At 41.9% G+C, this 23,086-nt stretch overlaps 1 protein-coding gene across 1 annotated transcript; it reads left to right on the forward strand.

Moving 5' to 3' along the window:
• The first annotated feature begins 1,974 nt into the window (after positions 1-1,974).
• On the forward strand, positions 1,975-21,377 carry ric8a (RIC8 guanine nucleotide exchange factor A). Its single transcript, XM_070831398.1, has 14 exons — positions 1,975-2,064; positions 9,936-9,983; positions 12,018-12,231; positions 12,907-13,052; positions 13,166-13,246; positions 15,847-15,946; positions 16,568-16,755; positions 17,732-17,826; positions 17,939-18,089; positions 18,996-19,091; positions 19,205-19,349; positions 19,813-19,957; positions 20,779-20,898; positions 21,233-21,377. Exons 1-14 carry the CDS (start codon positions 1,975-1,977, stop codon positions 21,375-21,377), a joined length of 1,764 nt encoding a protein of 587 aa, XP_070687499.1.
• The last annotated feature ends 1,709 nt before the right edge of the window (positions 21,378-23,086 follow it).

Below are 23,086 nucleotides of genomic sequence, written 5' to 3' on the forward strand. Positions count from 1 at the left end.
ACACGATCAAACATACTGTGTGCCATATTGTGACAATACATTTTGAAAACAATGAATTTGTTAGGGTGAAACTCAACACGCCCTGTTTCAAAAAGAAAAAAGAAACAAAGAACAAAGTTCCATTTGCTTTGAATGCATCACTAAATCCTTATGATGCCGTGTAAACAATAAACTAGTGTGTGGTACAGGGTGAAAAGATGATGCAGATGGTCTCTCAGGTGATACAGAGCTCTTGTTTTGCTGGTTCAGGAACAGTTTCGAAAGAAATAAGCTAAGATGACTTTGTTAAAATAGAGAAAGACAATGTATTTGACCAGGAAGTCATATGCAATATGCAATTCTGGAATTACAGTAACCATTATAGCTAATTAGAGATATTAGTACTTGATTTTACAGTGCTTGGTACAAAAGAGACTGCCTTTCTTTTGAATGCTAAACATAACTTTTGCTTTTTGAGTGGGTGGTGCATTTTCATGGCATTACAAGGCATTAATCCAGTCCAAGTCCAACAAGACTAGGTTAGGTGGAAACTAAACATACGGCTGCAACTGTATGTTCAATGTGCTAGATTGTGGTCATGCTGTTGCACTTATATTCAGTGGTGTCTATAATGTGAATTTGTGGATATTAAATATTCATCTGCATTTTTCTGTAGTGGTCCCAGTGATATTTGATGTGAAAGCGTACTGAAGCAGATCACATAGCAGGTTTAGTTATGCTAAAAATTCACAAAACTTTCCACTTTTATTTGTAGATGTTTGATTTGAAAGAAAATGTTTATAGTAAAGCAAATGACACACAGATGGAGGAACATGAAGAATAGCAATAAAGAAACTGAAATAGATCATGTATAATTAATGAATTAAAGGGAGGAGATTGAATGGTGTCATGGCCCTTTTACAAAGATGTAGCTGAAGTGTATATAGTTAAAACCTTCATCCACCTGACTGCGGAACCCCCACACCCAATAGGTACTTTGTGTCATATCTCACAGGAGATTTTTTCTATTGACGGTCCTATTCTATTTACTTTGTCGATCACTTTGTTCCTGATGACTTCATATAATTTTCTGTTTCTGTTTTAAATCATGCCTTTAAAAAATACCAACGCATTGGGGTTCTGGGGGACTCCAGTCAAAAGTATCCTATTCTGTAGTATTAATAGATGGATCTATTCATTGAGTCCATGTTTGCCATGGGTCCTTATTTAAAGTATCCTTTGGAGGGTGTTAGGGCAGCAGACACAGACTTCCTATTGTAAAGTATAGATTTTGGTTTTACTCAAAATAAATGTGCTGTAACTCCTAAAATAACAATACTGTTTTTTTTTCCAAATGACATTAATTGCATTAGTGATAGTGTTTTGAGAAGAAATCAGGTTCTACTTTGCTCTGATGGTTGTTTCCTACAGTAGTTTCTTCTTGGGGTCCCTTAGGAAGCACAGTGGTAGTCATTGTAGTTACCAAGTGTGTTGGCAGGGTGGGGGTTAACGCAGACTGGAAAATGTTTTATAATGTTTAGGTGAATATAACACATTCAACACGTCATTTTTGTTATGCTTGTGATGTTAAGACATTTTACACGAGTTGACATGAAAGAAAAATACATGAATAATATAAAACTCAATTATTTACATTGCGACTATAATGATGATTAATTAATGAAAACCCGCTACATGCCTTTAATCTAAATACCTCCCAGAATATGAACTGCATTATGTAAATATGATCAAACACTGGGGTTCTTTCTCTGGAACACCTGAACGCAGCACATGATGCGCAAATCCCCCCCCCCCCCCCCCCCCGTTAATCTCCTCGCCGGCTGCTCGGGATTCAGACATCATGCAGTCGTACGTGGGTGGTGACAAACCCCAGTGTGGACACACAATCTGAGACGCAAACAGACGCAAACACACACGGAGCCGGAGTCGTGCTCTGAGTTCAGGGGAAGCTGCTGCAGACGCTCAATGGCGGTGATGAAAATGGATTTAAATGGCATCGTGGAGCAGGTGGAGACGGGAGAGCAGGACTCTGCCTTGGCTGCTCTCCGGAGCTACATCCATGAGGTAAATCTAGTGAAGCGGCGTCAGGACGGGACGGAGCTCTGCCTGTCCCGCTGTCCCCCTGTCCCCGTCTGCTCCATCCAGCTCTCCATCTGCCCACACTTTCTAATGATCTATTAGAATAACATAATAATAATCATATATAATAATCTAATAACGATGAGGATGCATTTGTCCTCTTACTGCGACCACTAGTATTAGTGAAACATCTAATCTGAGGTTATGAGAATAAAGTTGGTATATTAAAAGAATGAAGACGTAATTTTGTCGTTCTACAATTCCCCTCCTCCCCGTTTTTTTTTTTTTTTTTTACGATAGAACAGAGTACTTATGATTTTAAACTTTTTATTTTGAACCCTGAACCAGTTTTGTGTTTTCTGTGGCCACGTAGGGGCAGCAGAACAAGCTGTACACACAGCACTGACATATTATCACCTTGTAATGATGTTATTGCAAACACATGAGTGGACCTGATGAAGGTAAGTCCAATAACTCCTCCTCCTCCTCCCTCTCTCTTCTGTTCTGGGGGAAATACCTGGTCCTCTAGCTGCTCTGACCAGCTGCTGTGTGCTGTGTGCAGGGCAGCTTGTGTACAGTAGGCTGAACTTTGTCACTGTAAACAGCTGCCTGCTGCTGGTGGAAATAAGGTTGATGAGAGCACTGAGACGAACCCAGAGCTGTGCTGAAGGGAACAGGACAGAGTTGCTGACCATTCTCTGTGGGTTTGTCGCTATGAGCAACACCTTTCACATCACACATAGTCATTTGATCCTATGTGTTTAGAAATATAGATCATTGGAATGAAAATGGAAAATATCTGTTTGGAAAAAACAGTATGTGCACTTACGTCTGAGACATACGTACTTATCTTGTCTGAGCATGTGTGTGTGTGTGTGTGTGTGTGTGTGTGTGTGTGGTCATGTTTCCATCACTTACTCTAACTCAAACATAACCACTACTTGCCTAAACTTAAACCTTAACCTACCCATAGCCTATCCTAAACCTTAAACCAAGTCATCACTCTTAAATAATAATAATGTAATGTAAGTAAGTAAGTAATGATCCCAACAACACGAGTAATACATTGTAAACACACACACCTACCAGTGTGTGTGTGTGTGTGTGTGTGTGCCCGCGATGCTTCTCACAGAGAATTTCTTATTCTTACTTTAAAATGCTGCTGCCTCTTAGAACAGCAAACTCCAGACAACTTTATCTATCCCCAAAGGGCAATTCATCTGTAGCTCTCCCAGTACATCCATCCTTACATGCAACAGACAACCAATAATTCATAATTAAGTCAAGGTAAGCATATTAAGGACAAGGGACTGTAGATTCAAATTGAAGATTCAAAGTATTTATTGTCATATGTACATTAGGGAAACATGTTTCCATGCACAATGAAATTCTTTTATTGCTGTCTGCAATTAATGCCTATAAATAGTAAAAAAGATAAAATAAATTAAAGGCAATAAGGGCAATTTAGAAGGAAAACTGTGCAAAGTGAATAGTGCAAAAAGTGTGCAATTACACATGTGCAACTGTAGGAGGTTACAACAAGAACCCTAAAATACCCCAAAGTATGAAGAGAAGAGGCAGAGTTGTTTGTAAAGAATAAAAAACAACACAAAAACTACATTTCTTATGATGTAACTGTTGAGCTGGATTCTCCGCAGCCTCCTGCCTTAGGGGAGAGGGGTGAAGAGTGAATGTGCAGGGTGGGTGGAGTCCTTCATGATGGGGACGGCCGTCTTCCTGCATCTGCTGGTGTAAATGTCTGTGGTGGTGGGTAGGCTGCTCCCCACAATCCTCTGTGAAGCCTTCACCACCCTCTGCAGAGCCTTCCTCTCTGCAGCAGAGCAGCTGCCACACAGTGATGCAGGAGCAGAGGATGCTCTCCACCACACATATGTAGAAGCAGGTCAGGACTGAGCTACCAAGCCCAGCGTGCCTCAGCCTCCTGAGGAAGTATAGGTGCCGGTGGGCCTTCTTGACCAGGCAAGAAGTGTTGCAGCTCCAGGTGAGGTCCTCGGTGAGGTGTGCGTCCAGGTACCTGAAGCTGGAGAGCACTTCCACAAGTGCTCCTCCAATGTGCAGGGGAGGGGAGGGTGTGTCTGCCCTTCCTGAAATCCATGACCATCTGCTTGGTCTTCTTCACGTTGATGCAGAGGTTGTTTTCTTTGCACAAGCTGTCCAGGTGCTCCACCTCCTCTCTGTATTCGGAGTGATCGTTGTTAGTGATGCTTCCCACCACTGCTGTGTCAGCCGCAGCTCGGGTGTTTTGCATAGCAGTCGTATGTCAGGAGGGTGAACAGGATCAGCACACAGCCCCGGGGGGGGGCCAGTGCTAAGGGTGATCGGGGAGGAGAGGATATTGTGGATTTTGACGGCCTGTTGGTTAGGAAGTCCAGGAACCAGTTTCCAAGGGAGGAGCTCAGTCCAAGTGCTGATAGTTTCTGCACCAGGGTCTGTGGGATGATTGTGTTGAAGGCAGAGTCCAAAAAGAACAGGCTGACACAAGAGATGAGATGGCATCATCAGTGGAGCGGTTCTTCCTGTGGGTGTACTGATGGGGGTACTTATGTTGGCCATGACCAGCCTCTTGAAGCACTTATTGGTTATCGGGGTGAGGGCCACTAGCCGATAGTCGTTCAGGCCTGTTGCTGTGGAACTCTGGTGGGGATGTGGATGATAGTGGCAGTCTTAAGGCACAGCTACCTGTGAGAGTGAGATGCTGTAGATATCCTCAGACAGCTGGTGAGCACAGTCCCTCAGTCCCTCAGTACCCACCCTGGAATGTTGTTGGGGCCTGCAGCTTTGTGGGGGTCTGTAGGGTCCTCCTCACCTCTGCTAAGGTCACGTTGAGGGGTGCTTCACCTGGTGATGGGGTGAGTCTGGTGCTGGGAGGGGTGTTGGAGTCCTCAAAGCGGGCATAGAACTTGTTGAGGGCATCAGGCAGAGAGGGGTCCCCTGGGCATTGTGCATCCCTGATGTAGTCTGTGATGGTGTAGTCTGCACTTAATGGTGACGGCCCTCTGTATTGGCTTAGTCCATTTTAGTAGGGGACAGTAGGCAGGGACCAGTGTGATGGAGATGTGTTCGGAGAGGTGGGGGTGGGGGATGGCTCTGTGTGCACCGCGCATGTTTGTGTATACACAGACCAGTGTGTTGTTTCCCCATGTCGGTATGGTGACACGCTGGTAAAACCTGGGCAGAATGTCTGTGAGCCATACTGGTTAAAGGCCCCTGCAACCACAGGGGAGCCCTCTAGGTATTTGTTTTGAAGCGAGCTAATGTTATCATGTAGCTCCTTTAGCATTAGCACCCAGTGGGATGTGGACAATGGTGACAAACACTGTATTTATTTACACTTTATTTATTATTTCCGATTATTTCCAAATTGCCCCAGAGGTGCAAACCCCAACATTTACTGAGCACAACATGACTGTACAGGTGTGTCCAATGAACTGAATTCAGTGTGGACTAGGTTGTGAATTTGACCTCATATACTAGAGACATGCAAGGATTTTTACTGTTCATCACAACTTCATTTTCTTTTTGTTGTTTTAGCCATCATTTCAAGCAATGATAACAATGTAATCGGCAAGGCAACTGCAAGACGCTGATGATAAGTCTGACCATTATTCCTTGTACCAATAAAAAGTGGAATTCATAGTAGAGACCATCTTGTGATGGGATCACAGCAGTCACCATGCCATATTGGTGTGCATCCACAGTGTGTGCAAGATTTATTCAATATGCCTAAGCATACTATTATGTTAATATGTGTACATACTATGTTACATGTATCATGTTACTACTGAGCCATGAGCCCATCTCTGAACCCTGCCGTCATTGTGATCTCAACTACACATTTGTGAAGTTTCCTGTCTGCATTTTGCACAGTTGTGACACTACTGATGTGACAGACATTGTACACACCTGGAAAATGCTCGAAAAATACCTCTGTGGTAGTTCAACTACAATAGCCTGAATTTCCCCATGGCGATGAATAAAGTATGTTGTTGTGTTACATATAAGCTACATTTTAGCTTTTACCATTAATACATTACCTGTAACTGTCACTACTGGTGTCCACTACTCAGGAAAATGTACATTGGCTTGCTATGTGGCCTGTCTAAATACAATATCATTCATTAGCTTGGTTGGCAGTTACTAGAAAGGAGACACTGAAATCAGAGTTGTAGCGTTAGCTGGGTGGGGGTGGCTCTTGCTCAGCAGGTACAGTGGGGAAACCAAAGTTATGCATACTGCCTAGGCAGCGTGGCTTATGTGTGTGAATGGATGAACAGTTCAAAAAAATATCAATCAATCTTTATTTATAGAGCGCCAATTCACAACAGTGTTATCTCAAGACTCTTTCCATAAAGAGCAGGTCTGGACCAAACTCTTTAATTAGAGAGAGACCCAACGATTCAGGAATTCAACATTAAGGATTCAAGAATCCCCACATGAGCAGCATCAGATATTAGATTGAGCAACAGTGGCAGGAAAAACTCCCCTTTAACAGGAAGAAACCTGGAACAGAGTAGAGCAGCAGAGTATACTAGAGGAAAAAGGCCAGCTAATTGTATGAATTCAAGTAAAGCTATACTTTTTGTTACATCAAACTTCTATATTGGATTATCAAACTTAAGCAATCATTTTTTGTTATAAATTGAGCGTTTTAAAGTGGACGATATGAACAAATTCGGAAATAGTCAGTGGATCAAAGTATGTGTGTATACACACACACACACACACACACTGTCAGATGTCATGATAGGGATGTTTAAAGGGGATGAGAGAGGTGAATGTCATTGGTCATGATTGTCACAGCCACATGCCCACATATAATGTATCATAATGTATTCTGTCTGATCCCACCCCATCTCCAAGTGCGCTACAGGTGCACCTGGCGTGCCTGGCCACAGAATGACCAAAGTGCATTTGGCATGCCCCTGATGCACCAGGCAGGGCACATTTGACTGCAATCTGCATTCTGTCATTGAGTTTATGAAAAAAGTGCCCTCAAAGAGTCTCAAAGTGGGTGTATTTTTATTTGTGTAACGTGCCACTTGCACACACATGCTGCCTACCAGCCCCAGGTGAGCGCTGCTGCATGGTTCTCTCAGCTGCACAGACTTTAGCTGTGTGGGAGTTGATCTCGAAGGCAATAGGATTAAATTCTCTGATACACAAATAGAGTCTCCTACAGCTCAGTCAAATCCTGCTACAGAGCTCTCAGAGATGAGGAGCTTAGTGTTGCAGAAGGCTCTGTCGTATAATCTGCACGGTCTCTGTTATACACCTTCCTCAGTCTGCTCACTTCTCTTGTGTGTTAGCCTCCTCTGGTTCTTTCGGCCTGCTGTGTGTTACATTTTCTTTACAAGAACGCGATGGTATAAATGCATGAAACTCCTTTGTGTGAAACAATCTTTACATCAAAGTCACACATCAAATGCGTACCTGTAAATGGTTGATGCTGCACTAACATCTCTATTTATAGCATTGACACTTTGAATTCTGGAGTCCGACCAGCTGGAAGGTTTGGATTAACTTTTAGTACTTCGTACGTTTAGTAGTGTTTGTAATTCCATTGAAATAACTGTTTTGATTATATGTGTAGCAGAATGTAGATCTACCCTCTATTCTTGAGGTTGACAGCTATCTTTCTTTCCCGGTTTCACAACTTATCAGGAAACTCCTGGCTCAGCCTCATGAACACCTTCCCATCCTGATATTGCCTAGAAACACAAATAACAGAAATTGCCAGGCTTATTTCATATAAGCTGCTGATCTGAACATCTGATGGTCAATGTTCGAAATAGGTTTGCTGTTAAAATTGGTGACAAAGTGCATTCTTCACTCAGAGAGAAGGGGTTCATCTGGGTTGTCAAATGGCATCACCTTTATTTAATGTGTATATGAATGAAGTTGCTGTTGAGTTGGATCCTGGCCCCTCCCTCCCAGATAGAGAGACATTGCTCTTCTGTCTCCTACTGAACACAAACTACAGGTGGACATTGTAGAAACGTTCTGACAGACCAGGGCCCTGACAGGAAATAAGAACTTTTGTACAATGTCCAGCTAGAGCAGAATTAAGCACACACATATAAATACATGTAGAGAAGAGTAGAACATTGGAAAGAAGAAACTAAAAGTCAAAGCAGATGAGAATGTGATCTGGGCCCAAACAGAGATGATGTCTGTTCTGTCAGTGATAGCAGTGACAGTAACCACTAAGTGAACATCCAGCAGGCCTACTGGCAGAACTCCCACAACTTACTGGCAGTTGGACCAGAATTCGAAAGCATGCAACCACACTGTCACATAACTGGGGAGGAAGAGGACATATATTGCAGTCAGAGTTATCTACATTTATTTTATAGATAGGTTGTCATTACAGGTTAACAACACAGAGAAATGAAGTTGTTCTGAACTGCTGTCAATTGAACACACTGAGTTTTCTTATTTAACTAAATACTGTTCTTTCCAAACTTCCACATGATTTATTTTTTCACGATATAACTTTTAAATATTCTCAATATCATTATTGCATGAGAAGACTGTCTCTCACTTGAGTGGCGAAGCACTCTCCTACATTGTCATAGTGTAGCTTTGGGTTGGTTCTGTAGTGGAAAACCTCCTCAGCCATGACAGCTATTTGTCATCCCCATGGAACGGGCATCAGAGGTGAAGAGGTCAGTCACTCAATGAGTTCTGTCACTGTATCCAAAAACACAAAACTATTGTATGAGATTAAAAACGATCATTATGTATTACTGGAGCATTTTGTAAAGACTGTTATCATTATTATACTTAAGAGGAGGGTCAAAGTTATGTATGTTAGTCTATAAGTCATATAGCGTTGCAGAAGGTGGGCTTGATAACTATTCCTCTCTCTCTCTTTCTTTAACAATGGGTTAAACTCTGAGAACCTGTTATTCTGTCATGGTTCTATCAAACTACAGCTAGCTACTGACATGCTTACTGACTGAAATCCTTATGTTCTTAGCCAGCAAAGTGAACCACAACTGAGATCGCTGGAAAATAGATAAATGAAATGAACATTTGACAGATTTAACGAGCTGTCTAATACATTTGATTTGAAGGTAATAGATTAGCATTACATTAGAAAATGTTTGCAGTAACATTAAGTTACATCAATGCACTTTTATGTTACAGTCACTGATTCACACACCATTCACACACAGATTGGTTGCTAATTACTCCCGAGCTAATCCTTCACACACATTCAACACTGAAACTATGCTTGAGGAGCTACTTGGGGTCCTGCAGGACCGCAGATCTAACCTACTCTACGTCTGAGCCACAGCCATCCCCAGGTATGATCCCTTACTTCAAGAATGCATTAATACAGAGAATTATCTGCAAAACTAACTTAAATACATACAGTTGCCCCCCACTCTGCAGAGCTTTGTAAACCTCCTCTGCTCATTGTTTTGGTTTGTTCAGCTGGTCAGCAGGCAGCTGCTTTCAGTGAACACGCTCTGATAAACCCACTGTACAGACACCAGCTCTGAACAGAGGGGAGCGTTAAGCAGATACACAGACTGATATTTTTCAGATATTTTTTGGGTGTGTGTGTCAAACGTCACCTTATACCATAAAATGGTATAAGGTGATAACACATCTAAGCTAATGCTGGCTTTTGTTAGGAGGAGGAATGTGAATTGCAGCGTCCAGTGTCAAAATCAGACAATGTACAACCAACCATCCACATGGCTTTTTGCTCCTGACAGAGAAAGGCCATTATGTGCTCAGTCACAAGAGCTTTGCAGTTCATTGTAATGATGAATGATTTTACATGTCGAAACAAAAGATTATGCTGTCGCTTTTCCTTCCTTCAGATGAACCAGTGCTTTACATTCAGCAAGGAAGAGCAGCAGGACAGAGAGGTATGTCCAACACTGCTATTGAACGCACTGACTGTCACACATTCTTTGTGTCAATGCAAAGTCTCCTCTACAGTTCACATGAGTTTCTCTTAAAGATATGCATGTCACAGTTCAGAAGACCCCAGACAGTCAACACAGTGGCTTTACTGAAGGGTAAGGGCAGAGAAATGTACAGTCCATTCCAGAAGTCAAAAATCACATGATCATACAGACAGACCGGGGGGGGGGATACTAACTCTCTCTCACACCCCTGACGGTCCAGCTGGGCTCTCCCTCCCACTTCTCCCCTGGATCTCTGAGGCTCCAGCCCTTTTTTTCCTGTATATGTATTTATGCATGTATATAGAATTATTTATACAAATACAATAACATTGTGAAGTATTAAACACTTTAATCACATCTGTTACTGCTTTTGATAGTAAAAGAAAACCGAGCTGAAAGTGCACCAGTGTATCCGTACGCCCAATAAACCATTTTACAACTTCAGAATAATGAATGAATCCGTTTGAGAAAAGACTTTAGGGATGAGGACTGTGTGGTTGGTTTGGCAAATGCATGCTGGGATAATCTCCCACCTCAGATAAAGAGCAGTGCACCGTCACTTCCCAACACTTCTTAACAGGAAGCATCACGCAGTCCCAAACAGGATAGCAAAGCAACAGCTTTACAATTTTACCCATGTTAAGTTTTTGTTCAGTTCAGTTGAAGAAATGCTGCTGGAGTCTAGAGGCTAAAAAGAACGGTAAGTTAATCAGGGTTATGTTTAGTTCACTTGCAGCTTATTTGCTGCTGTGTGCCTTCATTATCTAATCGACGTGCACACACTGAGCATACAAGTGCACACAGGCAGCAGGAAGGTATTATGCAACACAGCTAAGCAGACACATTTGTCAGTGCTAGTTTTAGCTGCCTGCGTGTGATCACTACCTCAGTCAGAAGATACTTTGACTGACAGGGTCACCACTGCACTTTCAAAAACAGAAAGCCTGCAAGCAGCTTCAGTCCAGCTTTCTTTCTATTGTATAACTCTGTGAGCGCACTGATCCTGCAGAGGAGGAGGACGACGACTCTTAAACAGAGAAGAATCATGCATGATGTCAGATTTCACGTGGGCCCACAGGGTATTTTAATGTCAGCACATTGGTCATCACAGAATAATAGCTGTTGTTATTAGGATTTGATTTTCATTACTTTCTCCTCTGGATTATTAAAACACAATTGAAACATTAGAACACACTAAACATGCACCAAACATGCATACTTTTGTGGACTGAACAGTGGGAGCAAATGTATGGAGCTGCTGTTCTCCTTCTCATTGATTTGGCAGTATAGCAGCAATATGTGCAGTCAGATGTACCATTAAAAGTAGCCTTTAAAATATACTGAGGAGTCTGAACTGTGACCTGGTTCATTTGGAGTTCATTATCTCCCAAAATCACACCATGAATTACAGCCGCAGGTACAATTATTTCATTTATTTTGCTGAGATGAATGATACATATAATCAACCTCACATTTCTGTTATTAAATGAACCTGAGTGGAATGTACAGTATATGGATGGGTTATGGATGCCCATAAGTCAGTTTCAAGTTGAGAAATATCAAAATCTTCCAATAAATATTGTTTAGGGTTCACAAGTTCAGAAGATTCAAACACCCATTCAAAATCTCATTTGAAGTTGGACAATGAGATTAATGTAGCTCTAACAACTTGAGTCAAGTGAAAAAAACCTGCTTGCTTGAAGTGGTATGGTTAAGGTACTGCAGACTGAGGATATTCAAGCCTCAAAGGAATCCCTAATCACACCGCCCCAGCGTGTGGACAAATCCAAGCTGTTTGTCACAGGCATTCACACCACATACAGTATTTAAAGTAAAGTAAAACTCCTTACATACACATCATACAAACACATGTATAGTATTTAAAGTGAAAGCATGAAGGATTTGGTAGTACGTAAAATCTTTCATGGCCATTCTTTGTTTCCATAAACATACGGTTGGTCTAACATCTGATCTATTTGTTGTGTGACGCAGCGTCTGGGGGAGTTGGTGCTTGGTTTCCTCAACAGGGAGTTGCAGCCTTCCTGTCTGCTGGCCTGTCTAGAGACGGTTCGAATCCTATCCAGAGATAAACACTGCCTGGATCCCTTCATCAGCCGCTCTGCCATGTCCACTCTGGCCCACTACGCCGGGTTCACTGTGACCAATACTGTCACACCTGCCCACAGGCAGCTGGGGGAGGGCCAAGGTAATTCCCGTGAACTCTTTCCTCCAAGGTTTTCCCATACTTTCTGTCCTGGTGCTCCTCCTCTGTTGTTTCGCCCATGAAGCTTTTCAATGGCACTATCTTTAATCAAATTGTGTTTCATGGATTCAGCACGAGATAAACAACAGAGCTTTTTTACCCAAACATTTTGTCATAGGAACATTTTTAATGCTCAGAGTAAACACTAAAAAGAAGCTTGAAGCATTCGTGATCTGACAAAATGAAAAACCTTCAGCTTAGACAAACATATCTGGAAGAGAAAACAATGGTGGACAGTAAAATTATCACCCAAACATCCATCACAGCTCACACAGTGAGGAGCTACTAGCAACATCTCAGGTCCTCAGCTTCACTTTGACCCCAAATAAAATATATATAGATAGATAGATAGGGGGGTGGCAAAGGACAATACAATGTACTAATGTTATACAAGTACAATGTTATAATTACTGTTAAAATGATGGATGGAAGTACAAAAATAGGTATGATGCATTAAATTGGAATTATCCATTCATGTCTTTTAGTCTTTTTATTTGCTGCTTGGCTGTTAGTAGTTACTAGTGTATTAGCAGCTCAATTTCTCCACATGAACCTTTTACAATAACAGCAGTCAGCGTAGTTTGAATGTGCTACTTGACTTTGCCTTTTTCTTCCTAGTGGAGGGTGATGGAGGAGAGGCAGCAGAAGTATCCAGTGAGGTGGTGAAGGAAGCCTCCCGTCATTCAGAAAATCCTGACCAGGAAGTGATTGTTGAGGCTCTCAAGTCCATCTGTAACATCCTGCTACACAATGAGGCAGGGCAGGTCAGTCTGCTTGTCTATCGTTTTACACCTACATTTACAGATTAGACAGATTATGCTGTTTAATTTGGTTGGTGCTAATTTAGAAAATGAACCTTTGGATGGATGGATGGCAGGTGGTCGCAGCAGATCTGCAGCTGATAAATGGTGTGGCAGAGAGGCTGAAACAGTGTCGTGATTCCACCTGGAACTATGAGGTATGGATGTCAGTTGTATGTTTTAATGTGGAGTCAAATGAGTAGTGAGAGTTGAAACACGGATTTATCTTTGGGAGATGAGATGGCAGTGGAGCCTCAAAGCAAAAGTCATAGATGATGGTGTGTTGATTTCCTGTTTGAATGTTTTGCCACTATTCCCCTTGATTTCCTGTCACAGTCAGGTGGTTTGAAACCTCCAAATTGTCCATGAATGCATTTATGAATTAATTCCAGTTTTAATCAGACACCCATATACCTGTCTGTGTTCCCCTGTCATGAGGCTACAGCTTTGACACTGCAATAAATTCAGCATCTACAGTGGATAGGAAAAGTCTACACAGCCCTGTTAGAATGCCAGGTTTTTGATACCAAGATAAATTATCTCAGAACTTTTTCTACCTTTAATGTGACCTAGAACCTGTACAACTCAACTGAAAAACAAACTGAAATCTTTTAGGGGGGGAGTAAAAATAAAAAACTAAAATAATGTGGTTGCATAAATATGTACACCCTTAAACTAATACTTTGTTGATTTTATTCCAGCACTCAGTCTTTTTGGGTAGGAGTCTATCAGCATGGCACATCTTGACTTGGCAATATTTGCCCATTCCTCTTTGCACAAACGCTCCAAGTGTGTCAGACTGGGAGGGCATCTCCTGAGCTCAGCCCTCTTCAGGTCACCCCACAGAGTTTCTGGCTGGGCCGGTCCAAAACTTTCATCTTCTCCTGGTGAAGCCGTTCTTTTGTTGATGTATGCGTTGGGTCGTTGTCGTTCCTCTTCGTCTTCAGCTTTCTAGCAGAAGCCTGAAGGTTTTGTGCCGACACTGACTGGTATTTGGAACCGTTCATGATTCCCTCCACCTTGACTAAGGCCCCAGTTCCAGCTGAAGAACAACAGCCCCAAAGCCTGATGCTGCCTCCACCATGCTTCACTGTGGGTGTGGTGTTCTTTTGGTCATGTGCACTGTTGTTTTAGTGCCAAACACACCTTTTGGAATTATGGCCAAAAAGTTCAACCCTGGTTTCATCACACCAGAACACATTTCCCCACATGCTTTTGGGAGACTTCAAATGTGTTTCTGCTAAATGTAGCCAGGCTTGGATGTTTTTCTTTGTAAGAAAAGGCTTCCGTCTTGCCACCCTACCCCACAGCCCAGACATATGAAGACTAAGGGAGGTTGTTGTCACTTGTACTACGCAGCCAGTACTTGCCAGGAATTCCTGCAGCTCCTTTAATGTTGCTGAAGGCCTCTTGGCAGCCTCCCTCACCAGTTTTCTTCTCGTCTTTTCATCAATTTTGGAGGGACGTCCAGTTCTTGGTGATGTCACTGTTGCGCCATATTTTCTCCACTTGATGATGACTGTCTTCACTGTGTTCCATGGTATATCTAATGCCTTGGAAAGTCTTTTGTAACCTTCTCCTGACTGATACCTTTGAACACCGTGGCTTTTGCTGTAAGATACAACTAAGAAAATGTGAGAAAAAGCTACTAGAAGAGCTGAACTGTATTTGGGGTTAATCAGAGGCACTTTAAATGATGGCAGGTGTGTACTGAGTCCTATTAACATGATTCTGAATGTGATTGGTTCATTCTGAACACAGCCACATCCCCAGTTATAAGAGGCTGTGCACACTTATGCAACCACATTAGTTTAGTTTTTTATTTTTACTTCCCCCCCCTAAAAGATTTCAGTTTGTTTTTCAGTTGAGCTGTACAGGTTATGGGACACATTAAAGGTGGAAAAAGTTCTGAAATGATTTATCTTGGTTTCTTTTTTTTACATCACAGAAACCTGGTATTTTAACAGGGCTGTGGAGACTTTTTATATCCACTGTATACCTTTACCATTCCATTTAGCATTACCATATTGCTAATTATTAGTCACATTCCTATTGTCAGCACTATAGTTGCTGTTATTATTTTGGTTGCTGTTTGTTCTCTCTCTCTCTCTCTCTCTCTCTCTCTCTCTCTCTCTGTCCAACCTTCACCCAACACGGACCCCGACAGAAAGCCCCCCCCTTCGAGGTTTCTTCCTGTTAAAGGGGAGTTCTTCCTCCACTGTTTCCTAATATAATAACTGATGCTGCTCATGTGGGGATTCTTGAATCCTTAATGTTGAATTCCTGAATCGTTGGGTCTCTCTCTAATTAAAGAGTTTGTTCTAGACCTGCTCTTTATGGAAAGAGTCTTGAGATAACACTGTTATGAATTGGTGCTATATAAATGAAGATTGATTGATTGATTGATCAATTCATCATTTCATTATTGCAAATGAGTTAAATATGAACAGAATGTTTAGGACTTTTCAATACTTTACTTTAAAGGACACAAATGTGTTTTTTTACAAACCCTTTCCCTTGTTATACAAAATAAAACATGCATGTTTAATGCTGCCTCAACTCAAAGCAGCTTTGCCTAAAAAATACAGTCAGCATATTTATGACTTACTGTAAGACAAGAAACACCCAAACATTTTACAGATGCTCTGTACAACAAATATATTGTAGTTCATACCAAAGAAGACTAGAGGTTCCATGTCCAGCCAAAAAGCAGATAGAGAGTGAGTAAATCTCCAATGTGTCCGCTGTCTCTGTCCAGGTGCGTTTCTTTGACTTGCGCCTGACCTTCCTGCTGACTGCCCTGAGAGTGGACGTCAGGGCCCAGCTGGCTCAGGAGCTTCATGGCGTCAGTCTGCTAGGTAACTGATTTCCTGTGTGGCCTGTGTAACTACTAACCTGGGAAACCAACGCCAGCTCTCTGGCTTACTAGTCTCCAAGGTAACCAATGCTGAGGAGCAACTCACCTTCCAGGTCATCCATGTGTGTAACACCTGGGACATTGTGAAGTCCAACAACCCATGAAGAATATATAAAACACCTGAAAAATAGTTTCATTTACAGAAGGCGCGAATGTAAAATAAAGGGTAACTTCTGCATTATTATATATTTTGGGTTTGAAATGACTAGTGTGTACAAAACAATCAGTCAATGAGTCAGTGTAGTCTGGTGTGTGTGCAGAGAGTTTGTGAAACCAAAAGGATCTTCCAGGTCTCTCTCTGTAGGGATCCTTTCCATGATGCTGTCACACACTTAGAATAACACTCTGAGCCTGTCAGTGGATCAAACAAGCTCTTTTAGTGGATGTTCTCTATGATTAGAGTTGCAGCCACTGGAACCTGTTTCTCAGCTGCTGTTTGAGGCGATCTACTGGACCAGTTCAACACACCAAAATATAGCAAAATGGGATCCAGGTTTAAAAGCACAGATGCTACCCTTTAAGAAGCATAAATTGATAACTCCCTGTCCTGTGTATGTTCTAGGCAACCAGTTGGAAGCAACACTGGGTCTGTGTTGGCCGGATACATTGGAGACGGCTAGGGAAGGGTTCGAGGGCGTCGCACCGACAGAACTGCCCCCACTGAGCCGGCAGCAGACAGAACTAGCCATGGAAATACTGAAAATACTGTTCAATATCACATTTGACACAACCAGACGCAAGGTTGATGAGGTATTGAAGGATATTACACAGTACAAATAAATTGTGATTTCTGTTGTCAAAAGTCAATCAATATGACGCATCATCCAAAATCCATTGTATGTTAAACCAGAATTACAGATTTTAAAAACACCTGCATCCATTTTTTTTATTTGCTCATCACACATGAGGAAACGCCACTGTCTTATTTCAGCCCTCAGTGCATCAGTTCTCAGGAAGTGCTCCTGGAGTTTGTACCATGACTAGTTCTTCTGTCTGTGTGACGCACACTGGATGTGATTTACAGACAGTAGTTGTTACAAGATGTAGCCAGTGTGCAGCCTGTCTCCAGCCACGTTAGCAGCTCTGTGAGGCCTTCCCTCAGCTGCCCATAGGCTAACATCGATGAAGTTCACCATCCGAGTTAATGTGCTAATATAGAAACATTTTTATGTTACGTCTCACCAGACTGTGCTGCATGTTTTGGTGGTAGGACAAAAGTATGGGACAAAGTGAGACTCTGACCTGATGATGGCACTGAAGGAAAAGTCAGAGGACCATTAAAGTTATTACAATTCATCTTGAGGGGGATTTTCTACATCAGCTACATTTTGAGATATTTCACTGGATAGATGAAAACTTGTTGGTGCTGTAGCTTTTACCAAAATTCATGGAAATCCATCCACTTGTTGCTGAGTAAAAACCTGGTGGTCCAAAGGAGCTGAGTGACCGACAGAAGAAAATAAGTCCCGGTAACAGGAGCACTTGTGATCAGTTACTTTCCATTCTTGTTAGTCTAATTAGATGTATTCCATGAAATCAGCATTCTAATGATCTTGTTGTGTTGTGCTGAACATACCAACATACATCTTCTTCTATGGAAGATGTGTTCTTCAATGCAGCAAACATTTGCTGTTGTTGTTAGTCGGTCAGTTTTCTTTTCATGGTATGTCAGGACATTTACAATGATGAAGCATTTGAACAATGTGTGTGTGCTGTCTGTGTGAAGGAAGAGGCAGCAGAGTACAGACATTTGGGCGCCATACTTAGACACTGTCTAATGAGCCATGCAGACGGAGAGGAACGGACTGAGGAGTTCTACAGGTATGACCACTCCTACTTTACCAGTACTAAGTCTATGTATGTCTGTTTTCTCTTCATTGATCACTTGATTCACAGAGTCATTGCTCTTCCTAACACCCTCTCTTTTTCTCAGCCACACTGTTAACTTGCTAGGTAACCTCCCTCTGCCCTGTTTGGATGTACTGCTGATGCCCAAGGTGCAACAAGGCTCCATCGAGTACATGGGGGTCAACATGGATGCTGTCAACATGCTGTTGGAATTCATGGAGAAAAGACTTGATCGGGTGAGACAAGACTCTAGGTGTATGTGGATTCCTTCAGTACTAGAGTAATGAGTGAAAAGGTGTCAATAATAACCTGAGTCACACTAAGCAATGGCTTTTAATGTGCTAGAATAATACTGACATGGTACTTGTTCAGTTAAAAGACAGACATATGCTTCTACTTATTTTCTGACCGGATTCAGGAAACAAACCATGAACACAGCCAGGAAAACTACAGTGTTTTCTATCCTCAGCATAAACTAATCCATGTCCCTACTGGAGCTGCATGCTAAATGGTGTCCATATGATTCTAACATAGGATGGCATCAGGTTGCTACAAGTTGCTAGCTAAAATGTCCACATGTAAAAAGAGGTTTTATGTACTCTTTGCAAGCTCAGAATTTATATTTAAGACCTTTACTTTTTCTTTACTATTGTGCTCACATGGTGCATATTTTTAAATAAAGTTGTCTTCATTTAGAGCTGCAAAGATTAGTTGATTAATCAGGCTAACTTATTTTTCAAGCAATAATTCTAAAATTATTGTTCCAGGCTCTCAAATGTGAAAATTATAATATATTGAATATATATTGAATATTTTGATGTTTAAGACTATTAGTCAGACCAAACAGGACATTTGATGATGTCCTATTTGTCCTATCTCAATCAAATATTGAGATAATAAGATAAGATATTGTGATGGGCACCATTTTCTCTGTTTTATAGACCAAACCATCCATCCATTATCTAAACCGCTTATCCTTAAGGGTCGTGGGGGGGCTGGAGCCAATCCCGGCTTCCACCGATCATACTGCATGTCTTTGGACGGTGGGAGGAAGCCGATGAAACTCACTGATGTGCTCTTGCAGTCCAGTGATATGTTGTATTTATCACCAAATTCTAAAAGGTCGCTTCTCTGTCTCCCAGGGACATAAATTGAAGGAGACCCTTCTCCCATCACTGAACTTGCTGACAGAGAGTGCCCGCATCCACAGAGAGACCAGGAAGTTCCTCAGGTCAAAGGTCAGTGCTGGCCTGGGGCAAAGGGACTCCATGATGATGAGTTGAATTATGAATACTGTTCATGTTTTGATGGCTTGTGTATTCATGTATAAGTGTGTGTGTGTGTGTTGTAGGTGCTGCCCCCACTGCGTGATGTGACGAATAGGCCAGAGGTGGGCAGTGCTCTGAGGAACAAACTAGTCCGTCTTATGACACATATTGACACTGATGTCAAGGACCGTGCTGCTGAATTCCTCTTTGTTCTTTGCAAGGAAAGCGGTGAGAGAAAATCTCTGTTTATTGATTTCGATAATTCCTGTTGGTTTTTGAATGACTGACTTTAAGCCCATGGCTATCTGACCATCGGTGATTTTAATCCTGTGGAATGGGTCTTAGGTCTTATCGCATAGTCAGTCAATCATGGAATGATGTAAACATAATCAGTCAAGATGGTCAGTGTTACAGAGGTCATTTTAAAATCTCCCTTAGAGAAGTAAATACAATCTACATGGAGCTTTTAGTAACTGCAAGAACTGCTAAGACATCTGGCATTACTTTAAATGTAGTTTGTATTAGTAGGTAGTACAGCTTGAACTATCACTTCATGACGGCTGATGTAAGGATTTGAATTGGATAAGGTTATAGTTCCAACCAAAGGCTTGGTGTTGTTGACGTTAGCATATCGGTGTCTTTCAATTAGTGCAGTTAGTGACATATTAAGAGCGATATGTTCTGTGTCCAGTTTCAAGGTTCATTAAGTACACTGGATATGGCAACGCTGCAGGTCTGCTGGCAGCCAGAGGACTGCTTAGAGGGGGCAGAGACTCTGGGATCTACTCTGACGATGAAGACTCTGAGACAGAGGAGTACAAAGAGGCCAAGGCCCAGTCAGTACCACCACAAAACTATTTCACATTAACTCTGTGCCTGATGGTGTGTTTCACTGCACGTTTTTCAGAAATGAATTGACATTAGATGGATGTCAATAAAGTATCTTGTATCTATTGTTGCCCACATGAATGTTCTCCACCAAGCAGAGGAGTCCCCCGTCCCCTGCATGTTGTACCGCTCTGCCTCCTGCACTAGCTCTCAGTGATGCTCCATGTCCCTACAGCCAGTTTTCACAGCCGGACGTAGGCATACAAACGCCCCTGCCTTTGCCAGCCACCTCAGTGGTAGTCCAACAGACCTCTGTGCCTTACGGACCAAACCACTGAAGGATGAACGGTCCTTTTCCTCTCCAGTCACATGCTGAGCCAGTCAGGTTACAGTGCTGACACAGCTGGTGGACAGCAGCAGGGATAACACGAAATGAAACAGATGATTTGGAATGATGGAACCATCCCAATTTAACATCCATTTAATAGATGCTCTGGAGCTTTTGATCATAAGATCATCATGATCTTCATCAGCGGATGGCGTCTGCCCAATTCTATTTTTTTCCTTCATTATAGGATGTCTCCTCCACACTGGCTTAAAAGTTGAGTTTCAGGTTTCAGTCATGACCTGATGAAGATCATGTGATATGATCAAAGGCTCCAGAACAGCTGCTCAATGGACGTGAGGGGAGATTGTTACAGCCGAGTGCAGTTTCCAAGGGCCAGAATTAAGTTATTTAGATCTGTGATAAGTGTCAATGTCAATCCATTACTCTTCTAATAATTAATAATCAGTTTCTTCATTTTAAAATGCTGCTGTTCTCTCTCAGTATAAACCCAATAACAGGAGTTGTAGAAGAGGAGCAGCCCAATCCCATGGAGGGAATGACAGAGGAGCAGAAAGAATATGAAGCCATGAAGCTCGTCAGCATGTTTGACAAACTGTCAAGGTTTGTCAAGCAAGACGCACGCAACACACACATGCACACATGCAGCACGCCACTACATGTGATAAACACAACGTTCTGCTGCCATTTTTAATTCATTCCAACCTTCAGATAATTCTATTCATCATAATAACGGCTGTATTCAACAATATAATTGAAGATGTGATTTACTGCATTTATGAAAATTAGTATATTGGGAATTTCCCTATTTATGATAACTGAAAATTACAAAGACAAAGTAGACGAGAGGCATTTAATGGTTGCCAGTTTGCTCAATAATCAATGCTGCCACCCATATATCCACACATAATTACATTTGAACAATTTCTCCCCGCAGAACCAATTTGATCCAGCCCATGCAACTCAGCATGGACGGGAAGATGAGAGAGATTACTCCAGATGATCTGCATAAACTGGTCCACAATCCTTTGCTCCAGCCAGACGAGACAGCTGATTCAGACAGTGAAAATCAGCCTTCGTAAGCACAGAAGCGTGAAGCCAGAAACAGCAGTTTCAAATGTCCAACCTGTTCCTTTTTACTTCTTCTGATGGGAGGTGAGGTGAGGAAAAGTTGGGATTTGCAGAGTACATGGAAGGCAGTTTAAAGGACCATATCACAGCTTTTATGTGTGCTAGCCTGTCAACTACAAATCACCAATGTTTTCCAAAGAGTACCATTAGTGTGTAGATGACTTTCCTTCCTCCCTTATGTTTGATTCATGTCAGTGCACTGAAATTCATTCAAGGCTGGTTTCATGTTGACGTCTAAAATTGGTCCCACACGCACGTCTACAACTCTTGGTGACATCAGTATCTGCACCGCCTGGACTTGGCTAGATTTTAAAAATGATCAAAGCCCCTCATCAGTACAGATGCTTTGATTGCCTCATATGTTGGCGTGTTCTTGTACACACACACGCTTTTCAAAGCAATCCCCGCTTACAATCCTGTCACCGCATGACTCGCATCACTTTTGACAAACATGAATAAGCTGCAGCATCTGCAACCACTTCCACTTCTATGAATTTCATATTATAATGACATAATATGAAATGAATATGAACTAAGCGTCAGTATGGTCCTTTAAATACTTTTTAGAGAAAAAGACACGTAGATTTAATGTGAAAGCAGTGTTGGTTTTGTTTCTGGTGATTTCTTGCTGCTCACCACTCGCTATGCTGACTTTAACCAGATCTATTATTAGTTCCACTTCATGTTTTCAGTGTGTCTGAGCTCTCAGTGTATGTGCAGTTCCTCTTTTAATTTTCAGTCAACTCCACACACATGCTGTACACTGTGCCCCCCCCCCCCCCCCCCCCCCCACACACACACACTTTCCAAAGGTGTTTTTGTGGTCCAGGGCTTTTCTTTCAGCGGGCCTTTATTAGCAGCATGTTTAAAAGGACTCACTGATGGTCAAACAGTCACATCATGAAACGATATCATGCAATTTGAAAAACACAAACTACAAACACCAACCAGCTGAGGTCGCCCCCCCCCACCTCCCTGAGCCCCAGAGCACTAACAACATGGTGACCCAGATGAGGTCGTGAGGTTTTCACCTTTCTCACTTCTGCCGCCATCTCAAAACACAGTGAATGGAATGTATTTTGTCATTTGTAAAGCTTTAAAAAACTCAACGGTCTCTCCAGAAACACCATCGCAGTTACTGATACTCAGGATAATCCACAGGCCTCACGTCAGCAGTCTGCACTGAGCTCTATCTGAAGCAGGAGCATTTTTACTGAATGCTCAAGCTCTTGGTGGTGAGACGATGTCGTGTCAGTTCTACTTTTCATGAGAGCAGAAGGAAATATGTGAAAGCTAGCCAAAGAGAGTCCTTCAGTTTGTGATGATGGAGTCAGTTCTATTTTTGAAAAAAGAAACAAATGAATTCTAGATGCATGTTGTTTTTCCTAAAGCCCTTCAGATGTTTTATTATAGAAATGAAACGTGAAGCTGCAGACACAGAAGTTATCATTTTAGAGTGCAGATGAAATGTTCTTATCCAGAGAAAGTCTATAATCTGAAATGCTACATATATTAAATGTATACTCCTTATATTATCACTGTTTAGCAACCTACATTAAATGTGTTTAAATGACAAACTTGTCTCCTGTCTTATTTGTGATGGTCTTAACTGCTGACATACACCACAGACCAGTTTACACATTGAGGATTTGTGTCATTC

This window comes from Pempheris klunzingeri, chromosome 5 (assembly GCF_042242105.1).
Source record: "Pempheris klunzingeri isolate RE-2024b chromosome 5, fPemKlu1.hap1, whole genome shotgun sequence".
Taxonomy (NCBI): Eukaryota; Metazoa; Chordata; class Actinopteri; order Acropomatiformes; family Pempheridae; genus Pempheris; species Pempheris klunzingeri.